The following is a 17,781-nucleotide window of genomic DNA, read 5'->3' as shown; positions in this document are numbered from 1 at the left end:
GTGAAATGGGGCCCTGTGTAGCTTGCTCTGAGACTGATGAAGCAGGGATACCAGAGGTATGGTCATGCTTGCTTTGAGTTTGGTGAGTTTCGTCATGGTGGTCATTGACGAGGTTAACACTCTGGCTGCCAGGATCTCGGGTATCTACCGCTCCAGGGGCTATTGGCTTTTTGGGTAATCCAGGTAACAAGTCCTTCGTACAACTAGCCCCCCCGTCGCCATGCACTTGGTGGCGATCACCAAGTTGTTGAATCGGCAAAATCGATGTGGTCGTCTTCAATGAAATCTTCTGTCTGTTAACAAGAGCACCGTCGTCATGAAGTTTGATACGCTCAGAGAGCTGTCGAATTGGTGAAAGTGGAACGATCCTCGTTGGTATTTCCTGCTTCTTGACAGGTACATCGTTATTGTGGACCTCGTTCAGTTCTTGAGATGGAGACGACGGCCTGCTCCTATTTAGCGACATAGCCGGAATCTCCTGTGTTCTGATAGACATGGCGTCATCGTGAATTTGCAGACGCCCACTAAGCTTAGCTGCGGACGATGGTCGGCTAGACCCGCTTGCATTTCTAGTTGACGACTCCAACTTGGAGTTGATGGGCATCTCGTTGTCCAGAGGCTGGAATCGAGCACCGTACTGCTGCGAGAGTGAAGGTGTATTGCTCATCCGGGGAGAAATCGCCAGAAATTCATCTTTGTTCACAGCTATTCCGGCGTCAGGTACTTGGAAGCGGCCACTGAGTCGAGATGATAGTTGTCTGGGTGTTGCTGCCTTTGGTGAGGCATCTCGGACTTCGATCGGTTCGGCCAACACCAGGTCATCGTGAATCAATCGATGGCCCGTTGACTTTAAAGCGGACGATGGTCTATTTGTCGGTGAATTGGCCACCTTGAACTCTTGCATAGCCTCTTCATGGATCGGAAAGCGGCCGCTGGGGAGTCTGAACGACAACGCTCTTGCCGTCCTGGAATCGGCTGTGCTGACACTGCGCATCTCATGAATCAACTTGCTTATCAGTCTCTGCGCTCTGAGTGTCGAGTGCGCTTGCGAACAGGGAACCAAAGGAGGACCAGGACTAGCCCATTTATAGCAGAGTGCTCCCAACTAGCAGTGTGTTTGTTCACTATTGTTGGCCTTTTAGCGACGGTGCAGGACGACCGCCTGACTAACGAGCGTCTGCAATTTTAACTGTAGTCTATTTCGGCAGTCATTTTAATCATAAGGTGGGCGGAGAAGTGATTCACATTCGAATACATGCACCAGCACTTCTCAGCTCAGGGCCATTGAGCAAGGTAACTTCAACAATTACAATGGCTACAATATGAAGTAACGCTATTGCAAAAATAAAATCCCTTAAGTCGCAATGGCGCTCTCCGAAGATGGCAGCCTGGTGGGTCCGCCAGTGCCTCCATCGACGCAAATGCTGCTGGCTGTGCACCATGGTCGGCACAGGCAGCTCCTGCGGCCGTTCCTGGCGTGGAAACGGTGCGCTCAGGCGCAGCGTGAGCGAAGAAAAGTGCGTTGTATCAATATCGAGGAAGAATAGTACCGTATTGTATATCTCAATCGTGGCACACCTGACAATTGAGTGCATTGGTCTTTGTTATGAACAGCAAGTTTCCGCTGCTTGCCGTGTGGGTGCCGTCTTCTGCCAGCGAGTTTTCTGGGAGAAATGGAGAGTTTTTGTTGATAAGAAGCGTCAGCAGAGACCAGAGGAGGAAGCGCCGAGACTTCTTCAGGGAGAGAAGGTGGCGTCACTGGAGGACGAATCTCTCAGCAACATCAAAATCATCGGTGATTTGGAAGAGCGTACAGTGGAGAATGTTTCTGATGGGGAAGAAGGCGGTGATCAACATGGAGGAGGTGCTGCCATTTTGCTGCGAAAGCGGCGCTACTTCAAGGTGAGGCGATACTTGGATCACGTTACCATGCTGTTTGCATTCACTGTTTTGATATGGCGAGCTTTTTTGTTGTTGTTTGTATTTCAGAGGTGGAATCTTGCGGTTAAGGTAGATGGAAGAGACACTGGGAGTTGGGGCAACGGAGTTGTGCGCATCCGTTCGCTACACGCCATTCGGCATTGGCGCGGATTTGTGCGGTTGAAAAAAGACCGCACAGTCCAACAGCAGCGCGCTTATTTCTTTCTTTACTATTGGCTGCTTAAACGGTCGTTGACTAGTCTTGGCCAACATTCATTGATCAAGAAGCGAGAAGGCACGCTCACAGTGAAGATTGTGAAGGCGAGCAGGCGGCGTATGCTGGTCAAAACGATGAAGATCTGGCGAATGCGACTTCGGTTGCACCAAACTCTAGCCTTATGGCGGAGTTTCGTGCGACAACGACGACATCAAGCGCTACTATACCGACCGGTAGCAGACGCATTAACCAGAAAAACTCACCATCGCCTTCTCCAACTTACATTTGGTGCCTGGGAGAAGCAGCATGCTAGGAACGAAGCACAACACATGCTAGTCAATGTTATCGACCGACAGCTGTACCGTAAAGTTTGTGAGAGAGCGTGGCGAACGTGGAAAATCAAGGTACGCCAGATTATCCAGCTCGACACTTTTCAGCGAAGTTACCAGGAACGCAGGCTCCGACGGTTTTGGGAAGCATGGAGTGTGCGGACGCGAGAAAAGGGACGCCAAGAGCAGCTACGGCGTCAAGCAGTCCGTGCCTGCTATTTATCACTTTTGCGCAAAGGGTTCACTGGATTTCGAGCTTGCCGCGACCAGCGGCAGCTTAGATTAAACCGAGTGGAAACTATGCAAGATGCAGCAGATGCCAGACTTATGACATCAGCTTTCTCACACTGGGACCATTTCACGAGCAAAAAGAAAACTCGAGCGCTCAAGTGTCAGCGTGCCCTTCTTCATTCTGAATCTCGTTTGCTACAACGTGTTTGGGCAAATGGCTTCCGGTGCTTCTTTTCCAGAGCGTTGACAAAGAGAAGGCTACAGCTTGCTGCACTGGAGCAGTATACCACCAGAGCGGTGAGATATAGCTTTCGTATGTGGAAAGATGAATGGCAAGATGAACGAAGCCGTGATGACGTTTTGAACAACATGCTGCAAGATTACATGCTGGCAAAACATCGAACAATAAAATGTGGGGTATTGGAGAACTGGTCAGAGTTTGCTCGAGCAAAAGCTGCAAATAGGGTTGTAAATGTCCAGGTCCGAGGTTTGGCACAGCGACGTATTCTTCGGAAGCACTTATCCCAATGGATAACGTACATTTCACTCCTCCGCTGGCAGCAAATTACGCGTGCCCGAGCGGAGCAACACTACAAAGGTGTGATTTTGAGGAAATGCCTTGAGCGGTGGCAACACAACATTATTTTGCGCCGGCGCTATCGCAAAAAGACACGAACGGCTTTAGTACACTGGAAATTGGTATTGCAGTGCAAGGTATTTGATGGCTGGAAGCAGTACTTGCAGTCAAAAAGGGCAAAGCAGCAGCGAATACATGAGGCGCTCGAGTTCCGCCATCAACAATTTGTTCGCAATGGCTTGCATCATTGGATAACCGCTGCGATGAACTTGCAGGAGCGTCGTGAGCAGCAGGTAGCACGTGCTCAAGCAAGTAGCACGACGCAGGTTTGGCACCGAGTTGCAGCGATAGCTCGTCACTGGCGCTACCTTGCCATTCGACGTCGAACTATCAGAGATCAAGCACAAGCTCCGGAAAATCCTAGAAGTGCGTTCCGACCTCAGGAAGATGAATACTGGCCATCTGAGCGCCAACGAACAGCACGTGCACAAGACATGCAGCCTATGCTGTTACCTCCTGATGGAACAAGCAAACTTAGACGTGGAAATATGCTGTCTACAGCAGTTGAATATTCCAACAGGGCGAATGAACGATCCCCTTTATCCGAGTTTGTGTTGCTTCCGAGGAAACGACCGCAGCCTCGAAGACCCGTCGAAGTTTTGATTTTTGCAAATGGAGAAGCAGACACAGAAAACCTATCAAGAGCAAACGAAAACGCCTATACAAATTCCCATGAAACCGTACGATGTGGGTTTGAGTTCCCTGTTGAGCCTTTTGCTCCTCTAAGCTCGCCACCCAGAAATCAAGCCAAGCCACCCAGTTCTCCGAGGACTTTTTTGCCTGCAAATAATGACTCTGGCAGAATGTGCTCAAGATTCTCTGCTCCTGTGATGCCACCAAGAGAAGATAGCACTCTGTGCCTACCCAGTATAACCGCGAAGCGGCTGGACGCTTTGGAGCGGCAGCTATTAGCATTATGCCAGCGGAAAAAGGAGTGGAAGGGGTTTCAGCGACAGCTCAATGCACTGCGTGAAGAAGCTGACAGAGATCCGCGGATTCAGTCGAAGCTACGGTTAGTTGAAGAGCAACATGCTGTACGCACAAACCAATGGCTGCGTACAAAAGGAAGAATACGCTCACTGGCAACGCAAATCCAGGAACTGCGAAGTGCTTTACAGAGATAATAATGCCAAAAAACAAAATCTTCGCTCCACAAACTAAATCATCGAAGTAGGGTTTCATATTCGCTGATGAGTGCAGTGCACTTGTCGAAAGCTGCCTCAAAATCTGCATCTTCTAGTCCATGCTGCTTATACCAGTGTACGTATGCGTTAGCATGAAGCTGGCGCTGAGCTCGCTCTAAAAACCGCTTTGTACTCGTTAAGAAAGAGCCATTATTCAAGCACAGCGTTGCAGATGCTGTCGCCTGCAGCGATGAGAAAGGTGCGGACCTAGAGTACGTTAGCGTTGCTTGCGGTGTTGCTGTTAACCATGGCACGGGGGGAAACGAAGCCTGGACGACCTCACCAAGCTTTTGTGAAAACCGATCAGCTTCACTCAAGGCTGGATAGAAGCCGCGGACAAGTGTACTCGATGCCAGAATTGCATATGAACTCCGTGAAAAGGAAGCTGCCGTTTGCTGCACAAGCCTCTCTATCGTGTCAAGGGATGCATCAAAGTCACAGGCCCGGTCATGCCGGAGAGATAGCGAACGCGCCTGGGCGACCACCGGAGCATGAAACAAGGTCGCAGAAGTAACGCCTCTCGCAACTGATGACTTGGAGGGAACCTTGCTACGTATACTGGATCCAATGCGATCTCTCCACACACCCGAACGAACGTCAAGCATCTTGGCCGTCGGCATGGGACATACATCAAGTAGTAGTTTGCCGAAGTCAAACGGCCGAGAATTAGCACCATCTCCTTCCCCAACCGGAAACAACAACCCCGCCAGATCTGCAGCTGCCATGCAGTTAATTTCAGCTAGCGACACACGCAGGTTCGAGCTATCGGTTCCTGCCTTTGCCTCCTGGACGATCGCCTTCCAATGTGCCGCCGTACGCAACATCTCGTCATTGTCCTTGTAAATCACAGCATCTGCAACCTCCTGCAGACATCTCAGCGTCAAAACAGCATTATAATTCTGAAGTGGCGAGTCCCCGCGTGTGCAGGACGGTGCAACTGATGCCGTCACGATGTAAGCCTTTGGGTATGTGTCTCGCATGCGTTCCAGCACGCGACAGCCCAATCCCGACCCAGTGCCTCCTCCCAGAGAATGCATCACCATACTTCCTTGGTAACAATCCACTGCCTCAATCTCACGACGTAGTGAGTCCATCACGAGCTCCACCAGCTCCCTGCGATCATCTACAGCCAACGACGTGAAGGCTGGCGCTGGGGCTTTCAATCTCGGTCCGTAGTAGCCCATGGCCCAATTGTTGCCTCGTCCTGCCTGTTCCACGTGCGTATGAGCCGGCCGGAACGCTCCTACCCCTTCAATTTCACTTGAGCACACAGAATGGACCACTTTAGGCTCGGTGTCCACGAGAATACAGCGAGCAGCTCGGGTCGACGGGTGGAACAGGTATCTGGACAAGAATAAGGACTTAGTAGAGGCGTTTACGGAGCCTCTAGAGACTCCAGACACGTGACGAGATGCGCCAGAGTCACTTCCACTGCGATTCTCATTTTGATTTCCTCCAGAAGCAGCGGCCAAGCGCCAGTACGCGGCACCCAACTGGTTGCCGCATTGCCCGATATGCACATGCACACTCATATGTGCACATGCAAACTCAATATAGAGATCAAGCACGTGATTGGTCAAAACTACGTGTTACTTCAGATATGGAGTGCTGGTCACGCAGCTTTCGGACCAGTACGATGGCGTCCACTGCGCACGATGCGGTGCCGTTCCAGGGACGCTTCCCGTCCTGGGAGGCCTTCGATGTAGCGCGTAGAGCTCACTGCGAGAAGACGTACACCATGTACGTGTGCCGCAATTCTGTCAAAGTGGCAGTGGCCAACAGGCGCCGCAAACTGCAGGTGCCCGACACTTGGGTCTACGACAGGAAGGTGCGTCCACCTATCATCAAAAGTGTTTACATGCCCCGATTCCTTTCGATTTATGCGTGATGCCGTCTTTGCACTTGTCCAGATTTATGTGTGCACTCATGGCTACAAGCGGGTGTCGCGGTCCGGCGGCTCGCGGCCACGGCAAAATGTGCGCTACACCGACTGCAAGGCTCGGTTTACTGCTTGCGTGACCAGTGAGCTGTCTGAAGATGGACGAGAAGTTCTTTTCATCAAGGCGACGGGCCAACACTTAGTCCACACCGATCACCCAGTGACTCTGGAGCAGTGGCGCATGTATTCGCAGAACCGAGCGGCCGTGATCGACCACCCTTACCTCACGCACGAAGCTGAGCTCATGCGTCGGATAGGATCCAACAAGAGAGTTGCGCGAGAGCACATTGAGACATTGACGGGCAAAGTGTGTACTATGAAAGACATGCACAATCTGTACGCGCGGCTCAAGAAGCGAGAGAATGGAGGGAGCCCTAAGGACGCGTCACGTGCCGACCCACAACAAGTATTTACCGGCAGCTCTCTCGAGCTAAATCGCTCACAGAACGCGGGGAGACAGCTCAACAGCGGTGCGAGCGGTCAACGGGTGGAGCCTGTCTTGCAACGCTTCGTGGACGCTGATGTGGAGAACCATGTGAGCATCTTGTCAGGCGACGACGGCTCCAACGAGGCGATTTGTCTGGCCAGTCGAGCGATGAAAGAGCACTTTCAGGTCTTCCCGGAGCTGCTCATCCTGGACGTTTCCATGGTAACGCAACCAGACGTGCAACCAGGACAGCAGTTGCACGGATTCTTGTCCATGGATGCACTGGGCAACGCTAAACCTGTTTACGTGGTGCGGTCGCTGGCCATGTCATCGTCGTTGATACGCCGGGCGTGTCAAGATTTTAAGAGGACGCATCCGAAGTGGGTGGAAACAAAGGTGCTGGTCATGAACAGACTATTGCCAAGCGTTATACATGTACTGACACGCGAGTTTCCACATGCTCAAGTGCTGTTGTGCCAGTTTCATGTGCTTCGGCTTCTTAATGAGCTACTAGCGGACCCCCAGCAACAAATCCACACCCAAGTTTCAGGCGCTCCGACTGCAAAAATTCGCCGAGCACCCTCAGATCGGGATGAGCTCCACCAATCGCTCCACCAACTTGTGTTCGCCCACTCCGACTCGCGATACAACGAAGCGAAGGCTTTACTCGTGCAGCAGCTTTCTACCGGAGAACTGGTTTCCATATTCGAAAGGAATTGGGAACCCTATCGAGCGCTGTGGGTATCTTATGCTCGCACAGAACAATTCGACTTCTCATCCTTCTTTACGAAGGGCATGAACAGTTTTTGGGAGCCGATGAAGAGTTCATTTAGCCGCACAAGAGATAATTTTCTCAGTCCAGCAGTCACAGACGTCTCTGATTCCTCGACGACGATAATATCCACCCACCCACCAGCACTCAATGTACCGTTTCAACCTGTGGTGAGTGCTACTGACAACCAAATGCGTTTACAAGCATCTAACGAGTTGGGTGTAGTCCCCTTGACAATGGCACTCCGTACGACGGACTCGATGAGAATTACTAGCGGCAACTCGCTGGCCAAGTGCACCGCTGAGATTTTGACGATGATGAAGTTTATTGAAAGTGAGTGGACGTCCAGGATGCTGATTCTCGAGTTGACCAAGCCTGTAGCAATGGATCACTGCGACCCTCTGCTGCATTTGATGATCAACTGCCTAAGCAGATTTGCTGTGGACCTCGTCAGCTCGCAACTTACCATTCTGAGCGCACACGCCAGTGGGTCTGTGGCTGTCACCAAGTCTCGAGCTGCAAGGACTCACCAGTGCAGCAATAACACCGGAGCTAATCCAACTCCTGCCTCCCCAGGCCCGCCAGTCTCAGAATCGACGGTGCGTTGGCTGAACAAAATGACTCGTGAAAAGCACATCCTGCAACGTGACGGAAGCGGCTGCGACTGCGATTTTTTCTCGCTGTACCAGCTGCCGTGTCGCCATTTGATTTGGTATGAAGTCACTGCTCTGCAGAGCAAGCAGCTTAGTGTGGTCGCAGTGGGCCGGCGGTGGTTTTTGCGCTCGTTTCGGGTATCGAAGTTGGCCAGCCAGCGTGAGTCCAACGAGATCGAGTACCATTTGCTCTGATGTTCGGCATCGACAACTAGATAGACTTAACTGACAGCGCTCGCAAGAGCCTTTCGTTGAGTAAATCGCAACCTCCTTGTTCGTGGCTCTGCTCATATCTAAACGTTCCTTTTGCCGTACAATAGATGCATGATCGATATGCGAGGCTTTGCCAGGAGCTTTATCACCTGAAGATCTCCGACTTTGCGATCACCGAAGAAGGGTCCATCTCCTCGTCATCATCAATCGACACGCAAGGTAATCAATCGAGATTGGTACGTGGCATGTCGCAGCTGCCCATCTCACTGTACGTGGCGGGTCCAAAGAGTCGGCTGCGTTGCGGAGACCGCGCCGACGGTCGCTCCAATCCAAATGTACTGGCGGAATGACCGCTCGAACGCGGGGTTCAGAGCTTGTTTTCGCTGCGTTGCCACGATCGAAGCCCGATGTCGTTGTTCCGTTTGTGCGGCGCCAGTAGGCACGCATCGTCGGAAAAGTTAGTTGAGAATGTCTGGTTGTCGCGGCGCGTTTCGTTGATCCAAACGATTCGATCGCCAAGCGGCCGCAAAGACTCGCGGCAACGATGCAGATTTAACCGTAGAATCTCTCGAAGCACAGCACCGCAAATTGGTTGCCATGGCCTCGGTTGTTCGGCGGGCTCCATTGGAAGACGTCCGTCGAGACTACTGCAGAACGCGAATATCTGTAAACGAAGCGAGCGAGACGTGTAGTTGGCGGTGACGTTGCTTTGCACGTCATCGCACGAGACGTTGGGATTTACAGCGCAGCTCGGCTTTTTAAAAACCTGCCCCAGCAAGCACTGGCCAAGCAGATCATCCAGGCAAAAACGGAGCTCGTGTCGCAATGGAGAAAGTCCCCTGATCGGTGCTTGCTTTGGCATGACCGAGCTGATCGGCTGTCGACGCTGGGCCCCAGCCTGGGGGGCCCAGTGGGTGGGAAGGAAATCACTTCGATCCGCTGGGACCACGAACTTCGTGTACATGTATGTAGGTAGCGACATGTCGGCAGCCGATCACTCCCTTGATTGCGCAGCTGCCCGCTCTACCGACACTGTACCGACATTTGACATAAATGCCAACGTAAAATGCCGAGCGCCGGTGGTCATCGCTGTAACACGTGCAGCCTGCTTAGCGAGCCGCGCATTGCCACGCGTTTAGCGAACGGAAGAAACAGTTGAGGCATGCTTTACAGGCAATTCGCTGAGCTGTGCAAGCTCAGTTGGTTGCCTGGAACACTGCAAGTGAATCACGGCGAGTCAGCTGGCGGGGTTGACGTCAGCGGCTGCAGTGCAAACTGTTTTTTTAGATAGGGTTGTCAATGACAACTTGCCATGCACCGGCCAAACAAAAACCACAACACTTGCACACATACTCCATTCAGCTTCCGATGATATTTGCGGGGATGCCTCCATTGCCCGCACCGATCCAACAGCGATCTGGCTCCAAGACCGCCGACGACAAAATGGAGGCGGAAACGCAGATCATCGGAAACTCTGCGGTGCCGCCAATCGACTGGGCAGCGCAAAGTGCTGGTTGCAAATCAGCAAACAACTGGCAGTGAAGGTAGAGATGTATCTGGGACACGCAAAACTGGCACCTCGCCCGCGAGCTCCAAATTGGAGCCTCCAATACGCGCGACTGGAAGGATCGTTTAGAGCCCACCGAGGCCCGATCCGAGCAGCATTGGCGCTGCTTCACCGGCGACGACAACAACCTGAGCGGGCAGAACCCCAAGGACTGGCCGCGCTGCAGGCGTGTGCCGTCGTATTAGCCAGCCATTTGCGTTTCACAAAATCTTCAGAAGTGCATGGACCATGATGCCCTGAGCCCAAAATACCGCTGTTCTGGGCTCCCACGCACTTGACTGTCAGTGCTGCGAGCGCCATAAGCACCGCACTGCCCGCGCTATCGACGCGTTCTAAACGGCTGGCGGCGCGCAAATGTCTTCACATTTTTCGACACGGCCGCCGTGGCGGTGTTGCTGTTGAAGCTGTCATCCGGCCCATAGAAACAACACGCTTCGTGTGCAGGCTCGAGATATTCTTCCGGCGCTGCCACAGACTTGCTACTTGTATGTTGCCATGGCCGGGCCGGCCACAAGATCGCCCAAAAAGTGTATTTATGATGACCCGAAATAGTCGACCCGCCCGGCGCTGCACGTCGCCGAGATGATCTCAAGTCAACGGCAATTGATTCTCGGGTCCGCATTGCAATCGCCGTTGACTTTGGGCCGCGACTCGCGAGCCGAGCCGAGGCCAGCGCATATATCGTGGCCATCCTCACGGGCTCCCGTGGAGGACGGGGCTCGCAGAAAACACCTCCGATTATGAGCCAGCGACATGCTCGGATATTGTACGCTTCGCGAGAAACTCGCTGGGCTTGTCGATTGCGAGCGCTGGCAATCTATGCTGCACCATCTTCAAGCACAGCATGGGCGTCATCGCTACAGCTCGCCATCCCCGTTGCGCTCGAGCGGGCGACACGAGCAGTCAAGCCGCTTGCTTGCCCACGATACCGTAGCTTGCTTGCACTTGGGCAGGAAAGTAAGTAACTTCTGGTTAATCAAGCTGGGGTTGTTGCCGGCGATCGCAGGTCGGGTTGTCCGCCCCGGGCCTTTCCCTTGAGAGCCCCTCACTTTTTCCTCCGCTCCAGTTGCAGCCCGCCGGACTTTTGTGCGGGGATGGCGAGCGCAGGCAACTGTTCGGCCTCCGTGCCACACGTCAGCGAAGACAGCGACTCGCTGCCAGTGAGCGAGCGACTGCCGAGCAGAGCACTCATGCTTTGTTTTTCTCGCACATAAGCGAAATGTCGGTAGGTCCCAGAACCGAGCCACAAGGGATTTGTTTACTGACCAGAGGGGATCAACCGACATTGGATGTGCCGACATGAACGGAGCTGTCATTCTCAAATTCGCCTCGCATCGAGTAGTACGCGGCAAAGCAGCTCGCTAGCAGTTCCTGTTCGTGTCAAGCCCCACTTCATCATGCAGATGATTGGTGCCGGATCAAGTTCGCCGTTGTCGGTCACCAAACCCAAGGCCAAGTCCATGTCACCCACAGCCAAGGGTATCTGGTCGCAGGAGGAGCACGACCGCTTCCTCGAGGCCATGAAGCTCTACCCCAAGGGCCCGTGGAAGACCATTGCCGACCACATCGCCACGCGCTCAGTGCGTCAGGTGCAGACCCACGCGCAAAAGTACCAGGAGAAGGTGTCGCGCCGCCTGCGTGGCCTGCGCAAATCCAAGAAAAAACTCGTGCGTCCCGAGCACCGCATCGACGAGGACACCATGGAGCTCTGCAAACTGGTGGACTGCGCTGCCGAGAAACTCGTGGCAGCAAGTAGGAAGTCGTCTTCGCGAGCAAGTGGCGTCAAGCTGGAGCCGCTGCAGAAGAAGAACGTGGTGAAACAGGAGCCCCGCGAGGCCCACAGCAGCCCGCGCGGCACCGACGTAGATATGAAGACCGACGACTTCTTGCCGCTGCCGTTCCTGGACTTTGGTGATGACATCGATCTGGACCCTGTCCACATCCCGACCGTGAGCGAGTCACTAGACTTCCTGATCGACTACCTGTCGATATAATCCTGCAGCTGAGCACCAGTTGCTGTTAGTGCAGTAGGCGATGGGGTAGACCCGTCATACTTGGTGAGGTATCCGCGATCAAGCACGCCTTGCAGAGGCGGTGACTTCATATTTATATCATAAAGGGATTGCCAATACAAGCCATTATCGGTGGGGGCTTGGAGCGGATCGGCTTCTCGCCACTACAGCCCCCGCTTGATCCTTCGACAACGGTGTGCCCACCCTCGGACCGGGGTGTCATTTGCTTGCAGTGCAACCGAGATGTGGTGGCCTCGCGTGCTGGTCCAGTGCACTCTTCTTCCTTGTCATATTCGAGCTTGATCAAGTTCAAACTAGCACATTCGATGGCGCCAGGAAGTGCCACCACTGTCATGGCGATACAGCCGCGCAAAAACTAAACAACCTTCGCTTCCTGCGGGCCAAGTGTCTTCGTGGAGAAGTTCTCCAGGGCAAAACTCGAGAGAACTGACGCCACGCACTACAGTGTACATGTATGATGCCGGTGCACGACACACGGCTTCAATCGGTGTTGGAACGCACGCCGGCTTCCTGATCCTCGCCGATGGGCAGACAGCGATGCACTACGGTACATGTATTTAATACTTCATGTATCCGTTGGTTGCCACGGCAGTCTCCTTGCTGCAGCATGCCTAGACTGCTGGCTCTAGCGCCTCGACGCTCTTGATCGAGGAGAACACGATCGAAAGGCAGGATTTCATGGGACACCAAGACGATGCCTTGCCACCACTTCCAGTCGAAGCAGGAGATGGCATGCATCCTATCGGTGGGATTACTTTCCTAAGGCCGTGACGCGCGTTGCGTGGCGTAGCCATGTTGTGGGATTTGATCGATCGTGTTCATGGAGCGGCGAAGAAGATCGCCAACTTACTCGCGTTGAGCGCCTCGAATCTCCACCTTAAGAGCCGGTCGATGCCGATGCCGCCGTGCATCGAGACTTGCGGTTCAAATCGCCGCGAGTGAATTGCTGCAAGAATGCCAACCAGCAGCTTGGCGTGCTGCAGAGTCTGTAGTACAGACTGCAGTGTACAGTTGCCGATGCATTGAAGCTCTTGTAGATTCAACTCGTTCAGCATGTCTATGACGTTGCTTCAACTCGGTGCCTGAACGCCGAAACGACTGGTGCAGCGTGCAGCGGTGTCTTGGATCTGCTTGTTGTTCAGTTCTGCGTCTTTGTTCTCAGCGCGGTCGTCCTGACCACTCAAACGCATCAATGCTCTGTGGAGCCGCATGCTGATGCCGCTGGTGATGCCGATACAGGGTTGCTATCGGCCCCCACACCTGTCCGGCAAACTGTACCAAGCCGTTGGCTCCAATCTCTACCACGGAATCGATAAGGCAGCGTCCTCGGTTGAAAAACTTTGCAGTAAAACCTTTGTACGAAGTGATCGACTCGTGTAAAACCAACAGTGGCAAATCGCTCGAGTAACGACTACTTCGAAGTACTCACATGTCAGAGTCAAATCGTGTAGCCCACTCGGTCGGCAATCTGAAGCCTACCATTTAGCAAGTCTGGAGTCGCACTTGATGCAAGTACACTTGTTGTGGGTACACCTGGTTCAAATTGCACTTTACATTGCTTGCCAGTGCGGACGATATCTCGTGCGTTTTCGCCAGCTACGACCCATCAAGGTCCACCCTTGAAGGCAGTCTACACGTTATCAATTATTCAACTGCATCGCTGCATGGACACGCAGCGCCGTGTTTGACTCGAGCTGTGTTGGTCATTTTTATTACCGGTCCGGGCAACACACTGCAAACCACTGCTTAGAACTGCCGACCGTGATCCTGGCGAACTGGGGACAAAGGATTCAAGTGCAATATATGCACGAAGACACCCGCTATTACGGTGGCATTCACAAATACTTCTTTCATTCATCATCTGAGCCTTTCGTCGTAATTTTGCTACAGACCTTTTCCAGTTGTGGGCAGGCACCCTTCCTGAACCGGTCGACCTGCTTTTTAAGTCACGCAGTACGTTGCGGTTTCTGGTTTTCTCCGATGCCGCCCAGGGGATCCTACGAATCTGTGTACTGCCTGCAGCATATACCAGTGAAAGCCTCTTCAATTGCAGCGCCTAGTGACGAGAGCAGTACCCTGATGATACATGCATAATGCCGATGGTAAGGCACCAACAATGTTTGGCAAACACCAAGGCGAAATTGTTTTGGTTGAGACTTCAGTTGATCGATTGAGCCGCCGGAGTTTTTTGTGACGGCTCTTTTCCTCTTTGCAGATGCAGTGATTTGCAGGGGGGTCCACTTGCCAAAAACGGTCTCCTTGGCGTTGAGTCACTGCCATTTTGGACGTGATTCATTCATTCATGACCAGCGTGTGGTGTGAAACTGCTCCTAACTGCCGCTTCGAAAGTGCGCACATTAGATCTTGCTCTTCTCAATCTCGTTCAGCTTGTGCTGCATCCTCTTCCACGCTGAGAGCGTCTCGATCTGTCGGCACGAGCTCGCTCGCACCGTGGACGCAGCCTGAATGGCGCATTGCTTCTGCTTTCTCGCGAGCGTCGTGCGCTTTGGTGTGAGTAGTTCATGACTAACATATTAGACAGCAAGGTTAAGGATAACGAGTGTATAAATGATATTATCTCTCTGCGATCGGCTGGTACTGCCGTGCTCTTGAAGGGTTACGGATTGCCGCATTGGCGCAATAAATTAGGCGAGAAGCAGGTCAATGGATTCCTGCACGTCTTGCCGGTAGGCATCGTCAGCCAGGAGCTCGTCGTAGGAAACTCCAGATGTGAACGGCAGCGGCTCCAGGTTGTGCAACACTGCGTCCGTGTCGGTGTCCAGGTCCAGACTAGAAATGCTGCTGGTGCTGCTGCCGGCGTCGCTGGCCACGGGGCTGCAACCGCCCGTAAGAAGCTGGCCAAAACCGCCGCTCATTGGAGACATAGCGCCAATGGGAAAGGCCGAGGGCGAGCGCGGAGAGCCCTGCATGGTGAAGTTCTTGACGCGCTGGATGCAGCCCGTAGCGTGAGCGTCCACGCGGTGCTCGGGGCGCACAAACTTCTTCTTCTGTTTGCGCAAGCCGCGTCGCCGGCGGTTGATCTTCTGCTGGTACTTTTGCGCGTGGGTCTGCACCTGCTTGATGGATCGCGTGCCGATGAAGGCGGCGATGGAGCGCCACGGACCCGTAGGGAACATCTTCATGGCGTGCAGGAACTGTTCGTGCTCCTGCTCGGACCAGAGGCCGCGCGTGATCGGCGTCGAAGGCGCGGGCGCCACGACGAGGTTGCCTACGCTGGCGGGCATCATGATCATGGCGGCGGGGGCGGCTATGGTTGCTGTAGTGGTGGCGCTGGGCTACGTGCGTGGCTCGAGCGAAATTCGGGAATGGAGTTGATTGATGTGACCAGGCTGCCCGCTTGGACACTTTTTTAGCTTTGCCTCACCTTGACACGCTGGAGGGGGATGGGCTCCGTCTAGAGCGGGTAGGGGTAATATATGGCTCAGAGCGATTCCTTGCGAAAAGATCGACCAATAGCAGCTGTGCACCCGTATAAAGTACGACTGGCTCGTCTGTCTGTGCGCTGCGGTATCTCACGGTAATTTATCCCGCGCCGCAAGTTTTCAGCACCAATTGCCTCGCAGCTTGAACGCTGAAAACAGCTTTCAATGCCAACTTGCGGAGCACAGTAGTCGCGCCGCTCAGAGGCCTGCACAAAACACTGCACGGCTATCCAGGTGTCGATATTTGCTGTTTTCATCTCAGTATGATACTGCGAGTTGCAGCGCCAAAACCGTCGATGCGAAATGCATTTCTCCGCTGGAACAGCAACCTGGTGGACAAGCTGCATCATCGCAGGAGCATTGTTGCAACGTAAAGGACCTGCATACTTTCGCGTTGGCGTTCCTCGTGCGCGTCTGGTGGCTCTGAGATGACTTCAGGGGCCTCCATGCGCAGATGTTGGAACGCTTGGCTCAGACGGATTGCTTCTGGTTGGAACGGCCTAGCTAATCGCGCCGACAGCAGCGAGCTGCTGTCTTAGCGCATATGCTGCCTGTCAGTTGGGTCGATTTGCGCCAGCGATAGCCTTGAAAACCAACTGATACGGAGACCATTTAATAAATTACTTTAAAAGCCTCTGTTGTGTCATATCTGCGACACACTCATGTCGCTCCGCAGGTCGCTGCGATTATATCCGTTTTTTTATTCATCTTGGCGGTGCCACTCGCCAGAAAAAGATCGGCGAGTCTGCGTGGGAAATTGACGCTGCAGCAGGCGTTGAAGTTGCTTGGGATTTCTTTTTTTAACAGCGGCGTTCTCAACGCCAGCGCTTTCATGGCACCACTCCGCTGAGCCTGACGCACTGCGCCGATCGAGCTTCCTTCGGCCTCCTTCGGCTTGCAACCGCCTCTTCTCCCACCGGTCTCGCATGGCTTTAGTCCTGCACAGTTGCCACGGGCATCATGCGCTGGTTGCTGACTCGGCTTTCGACGAACGCTGGTTGTGTATGAGACACCAGCCGCCGCTTCCACTGCGGGCATGCATGCACGCCGCTTTCCTTCCGCGGGATGCGGCAAGAGCGCCGCCGTCGCCGCAGTGGCAAACGTGTTTTTTTGAGTGGATTCCTGCCATCCTGCGACGGATGGGGGTGGCCCGCGAGCGGCATGGCTGCGAGCTACGCAACTCTCTAGTCTCCGCAGCAATGTTGCGAGCAGCGTGCCGCAGATACCGCCACTTCAATGTGCCTCGCTGTAAACAGCGCCTTCACAGTCCAGCGCGTTGAGGCAAGTCGCCCCTCGCTGTGACCGTCGGGACTCGTCCAGACTTGTCACGGGCAACGAACTTTCGTTGGGCTTCGTCCTCCTGGATCCGTGGTTGTGTGTACTGAAATAGTTTATGCAACAGCGTAAAGTAGTGCCCATCCCCCCGCAAATCTTTTTTTGTGGGCCAATTTTCGCTCGGCCAAACTTTCGCTCGGCAGGAGACCATCGCAGCTCGGCGCCGCCATTGCCGCCGCGGGAATGCTAGGTGTCGCGGTCGGATCATGCGGCGGATATGGCTGCGTGCGACACGAGAGACCGTCGGCGGTTGCACTGCATTGCGCAGAGCAGTGCCTGTCGAGGAGGAGCTCCGACTCGGGAGTCCGAATTAGCCGCGAAGAGCACCATGGCTAGGTGCGCTCTTGGGTGAAGAGCAGCTTTGCGCAGCAAGCAGAACCGTCCTGACTCAGGGCGGTCCTGAGGTCCTCACTGAAGGTACCGCCGGTCGGGGGCTGTCCATCTGAGCCATCTGCCTACATCTGGGTCGAGATTTGTCACTTGCAACGTGGCCGACTTCCTGACAATAGCGGACGGTATATTGTGCCGCGATGAAGACGTATCAAAGCGCGTCAGTTGGTTTTCAAGGCTATCGCTGGCGCAACACGGGGCAACATATGCGCTAAGACAGCAGCGCGCTGCAGTCGGCGCGATTAGCTAGGCCGTTCCAACCAGAAGCAATCCGTCTGAGCCAAGCGTTCGCAGTTGGTTGCGGCATGGGCGCGTAGCCGGAAGACAATCGAGGGGATTACCGGTGTCTTCACATTTTAGCGGTGGCTTCTTGGGCGCGTACCCGAAGACAATCGAGTCTCATGCATGCAGACCGACTGCCGGGCGAGTGCCATGAGCCGCTCATCCGCAATTTGACACAAGAAGTTCAAGCGATGGATCGACCAGCCTGC

The 17,781-nt window shown here is 53.9% G+C and overlaps 5 protein-coding genes across 5 annotated transcripts; 4 read left to right on the top strand and 1 right to left on the bottom strand.

Annotated features, from left to right (window-relative positions):
- Positions 1–1,364: 1,364 nt before the first annotated feature.
- Positions 1,365–3,061, top strand: KRP23_8625 (uncharacterized protein; the record flags this gene model as incomplete). Its single annotated transcript, XM_067894087.1, has 4 exons — positions 1,365–1,517; positions 1,615–1,902; positions 1,990–2,049; positions 3,023–3,061. The coding sequence occupies 4 exons, from the start codon at positions 1,365–1,367 to the stop codon at positions 3,059–3,061; spliced, it is 540 nt and encodes a 179-aa protein (XP_067743554.1).
- A 3,093-nt stretch (positions 3,062–6,154) lies between these two features.
- On the top strand, positions 6,155–7,398 carry KRP23_8624 (uncharacterized protein; the record flags this gene model as incomplete). The annotated part of the gene is made up of 3 exons (XM_067894086.1): positions 6,155–6,346; positions 6,429–7,280; positions 7,351–7,398. The coding sequence occupies 3 exons, from the start codon at positions 6,155–6,157 to the stop codon at positions 7,396–7,398; spliced, it is 1,092 nt and encodes a 363-aa protein (XP_067743553.1).
- A 494-nt stretch (positions 7,399–7,892) lies between these two features.
- Positions 7,893–8,504, top strand: KRP23_8623 (uncharacterized protein; the record flags this gene model as incomplete). The annotated part of the gene is made up of 1 exon (XM_067894085.1): positions 7,893–8,504. One exon carries the CDS (start codon positions 7,893–7,895, stop codon positions 8,502–8,504), a length of 612 nt encoding a protein of 203 aa, XP_067743552.1.
- A 2,982-nt stretch (positions 8,505–11,486) lies between these two features.
- Positions 11,487–12,083, top strand: KRP23_8622 (Protein REVEILLE 7; the record flags this gene model as incomplete). The annotated part of the gene is made up of 1 exon (XM_067894084.1): positions 11,487–12,083. One exon carries the CDS (start codon positions 11,487–11,489, stop codon positions 12,081–12,083), a length of 597 nt encoding a protein of 198 aa, XP_067743551.1.
- Positions 12,084–14,767: 2,684 nt separating this feature from the next.
- On the bottom strand, positions 14,768–15,376 carry KRP23_8621 (Protein REVEILLE 6; the record flags this gene model as incomplete). The annotated part of the gene is made up of 1 exon (XM_067894081.1): positions 14,768–15,376. The coding sequence occupies one exon, from the start codon at positions 15,374–15,376 to the stop codon at positions 14,768–14,770; it is 609 nt and encodes a 202-aa protein (XP_067743550.1).
- Positions 15,377–17,781: the final 2,405 nt, after the last annotated feature.

The sequence above is a fragment of the Phytophthora ramorum genome (assembly GCF_020800215.1).
Source record: "Phytophthora ramorum isolate Pr-102 chromosome Unknown Phyram_PR-102_s0007, whole genome shotgun sequence".
Lineage (NCBI taxonomy): Eukaryota > Oomycota > Peronosporomycetes > Peronosporales > Peronosporaceae > Phytophthora > Phytophthora ramorum.
This window is presented reverse-complemented; position numbering and strand designations above follow the sequence as displayed.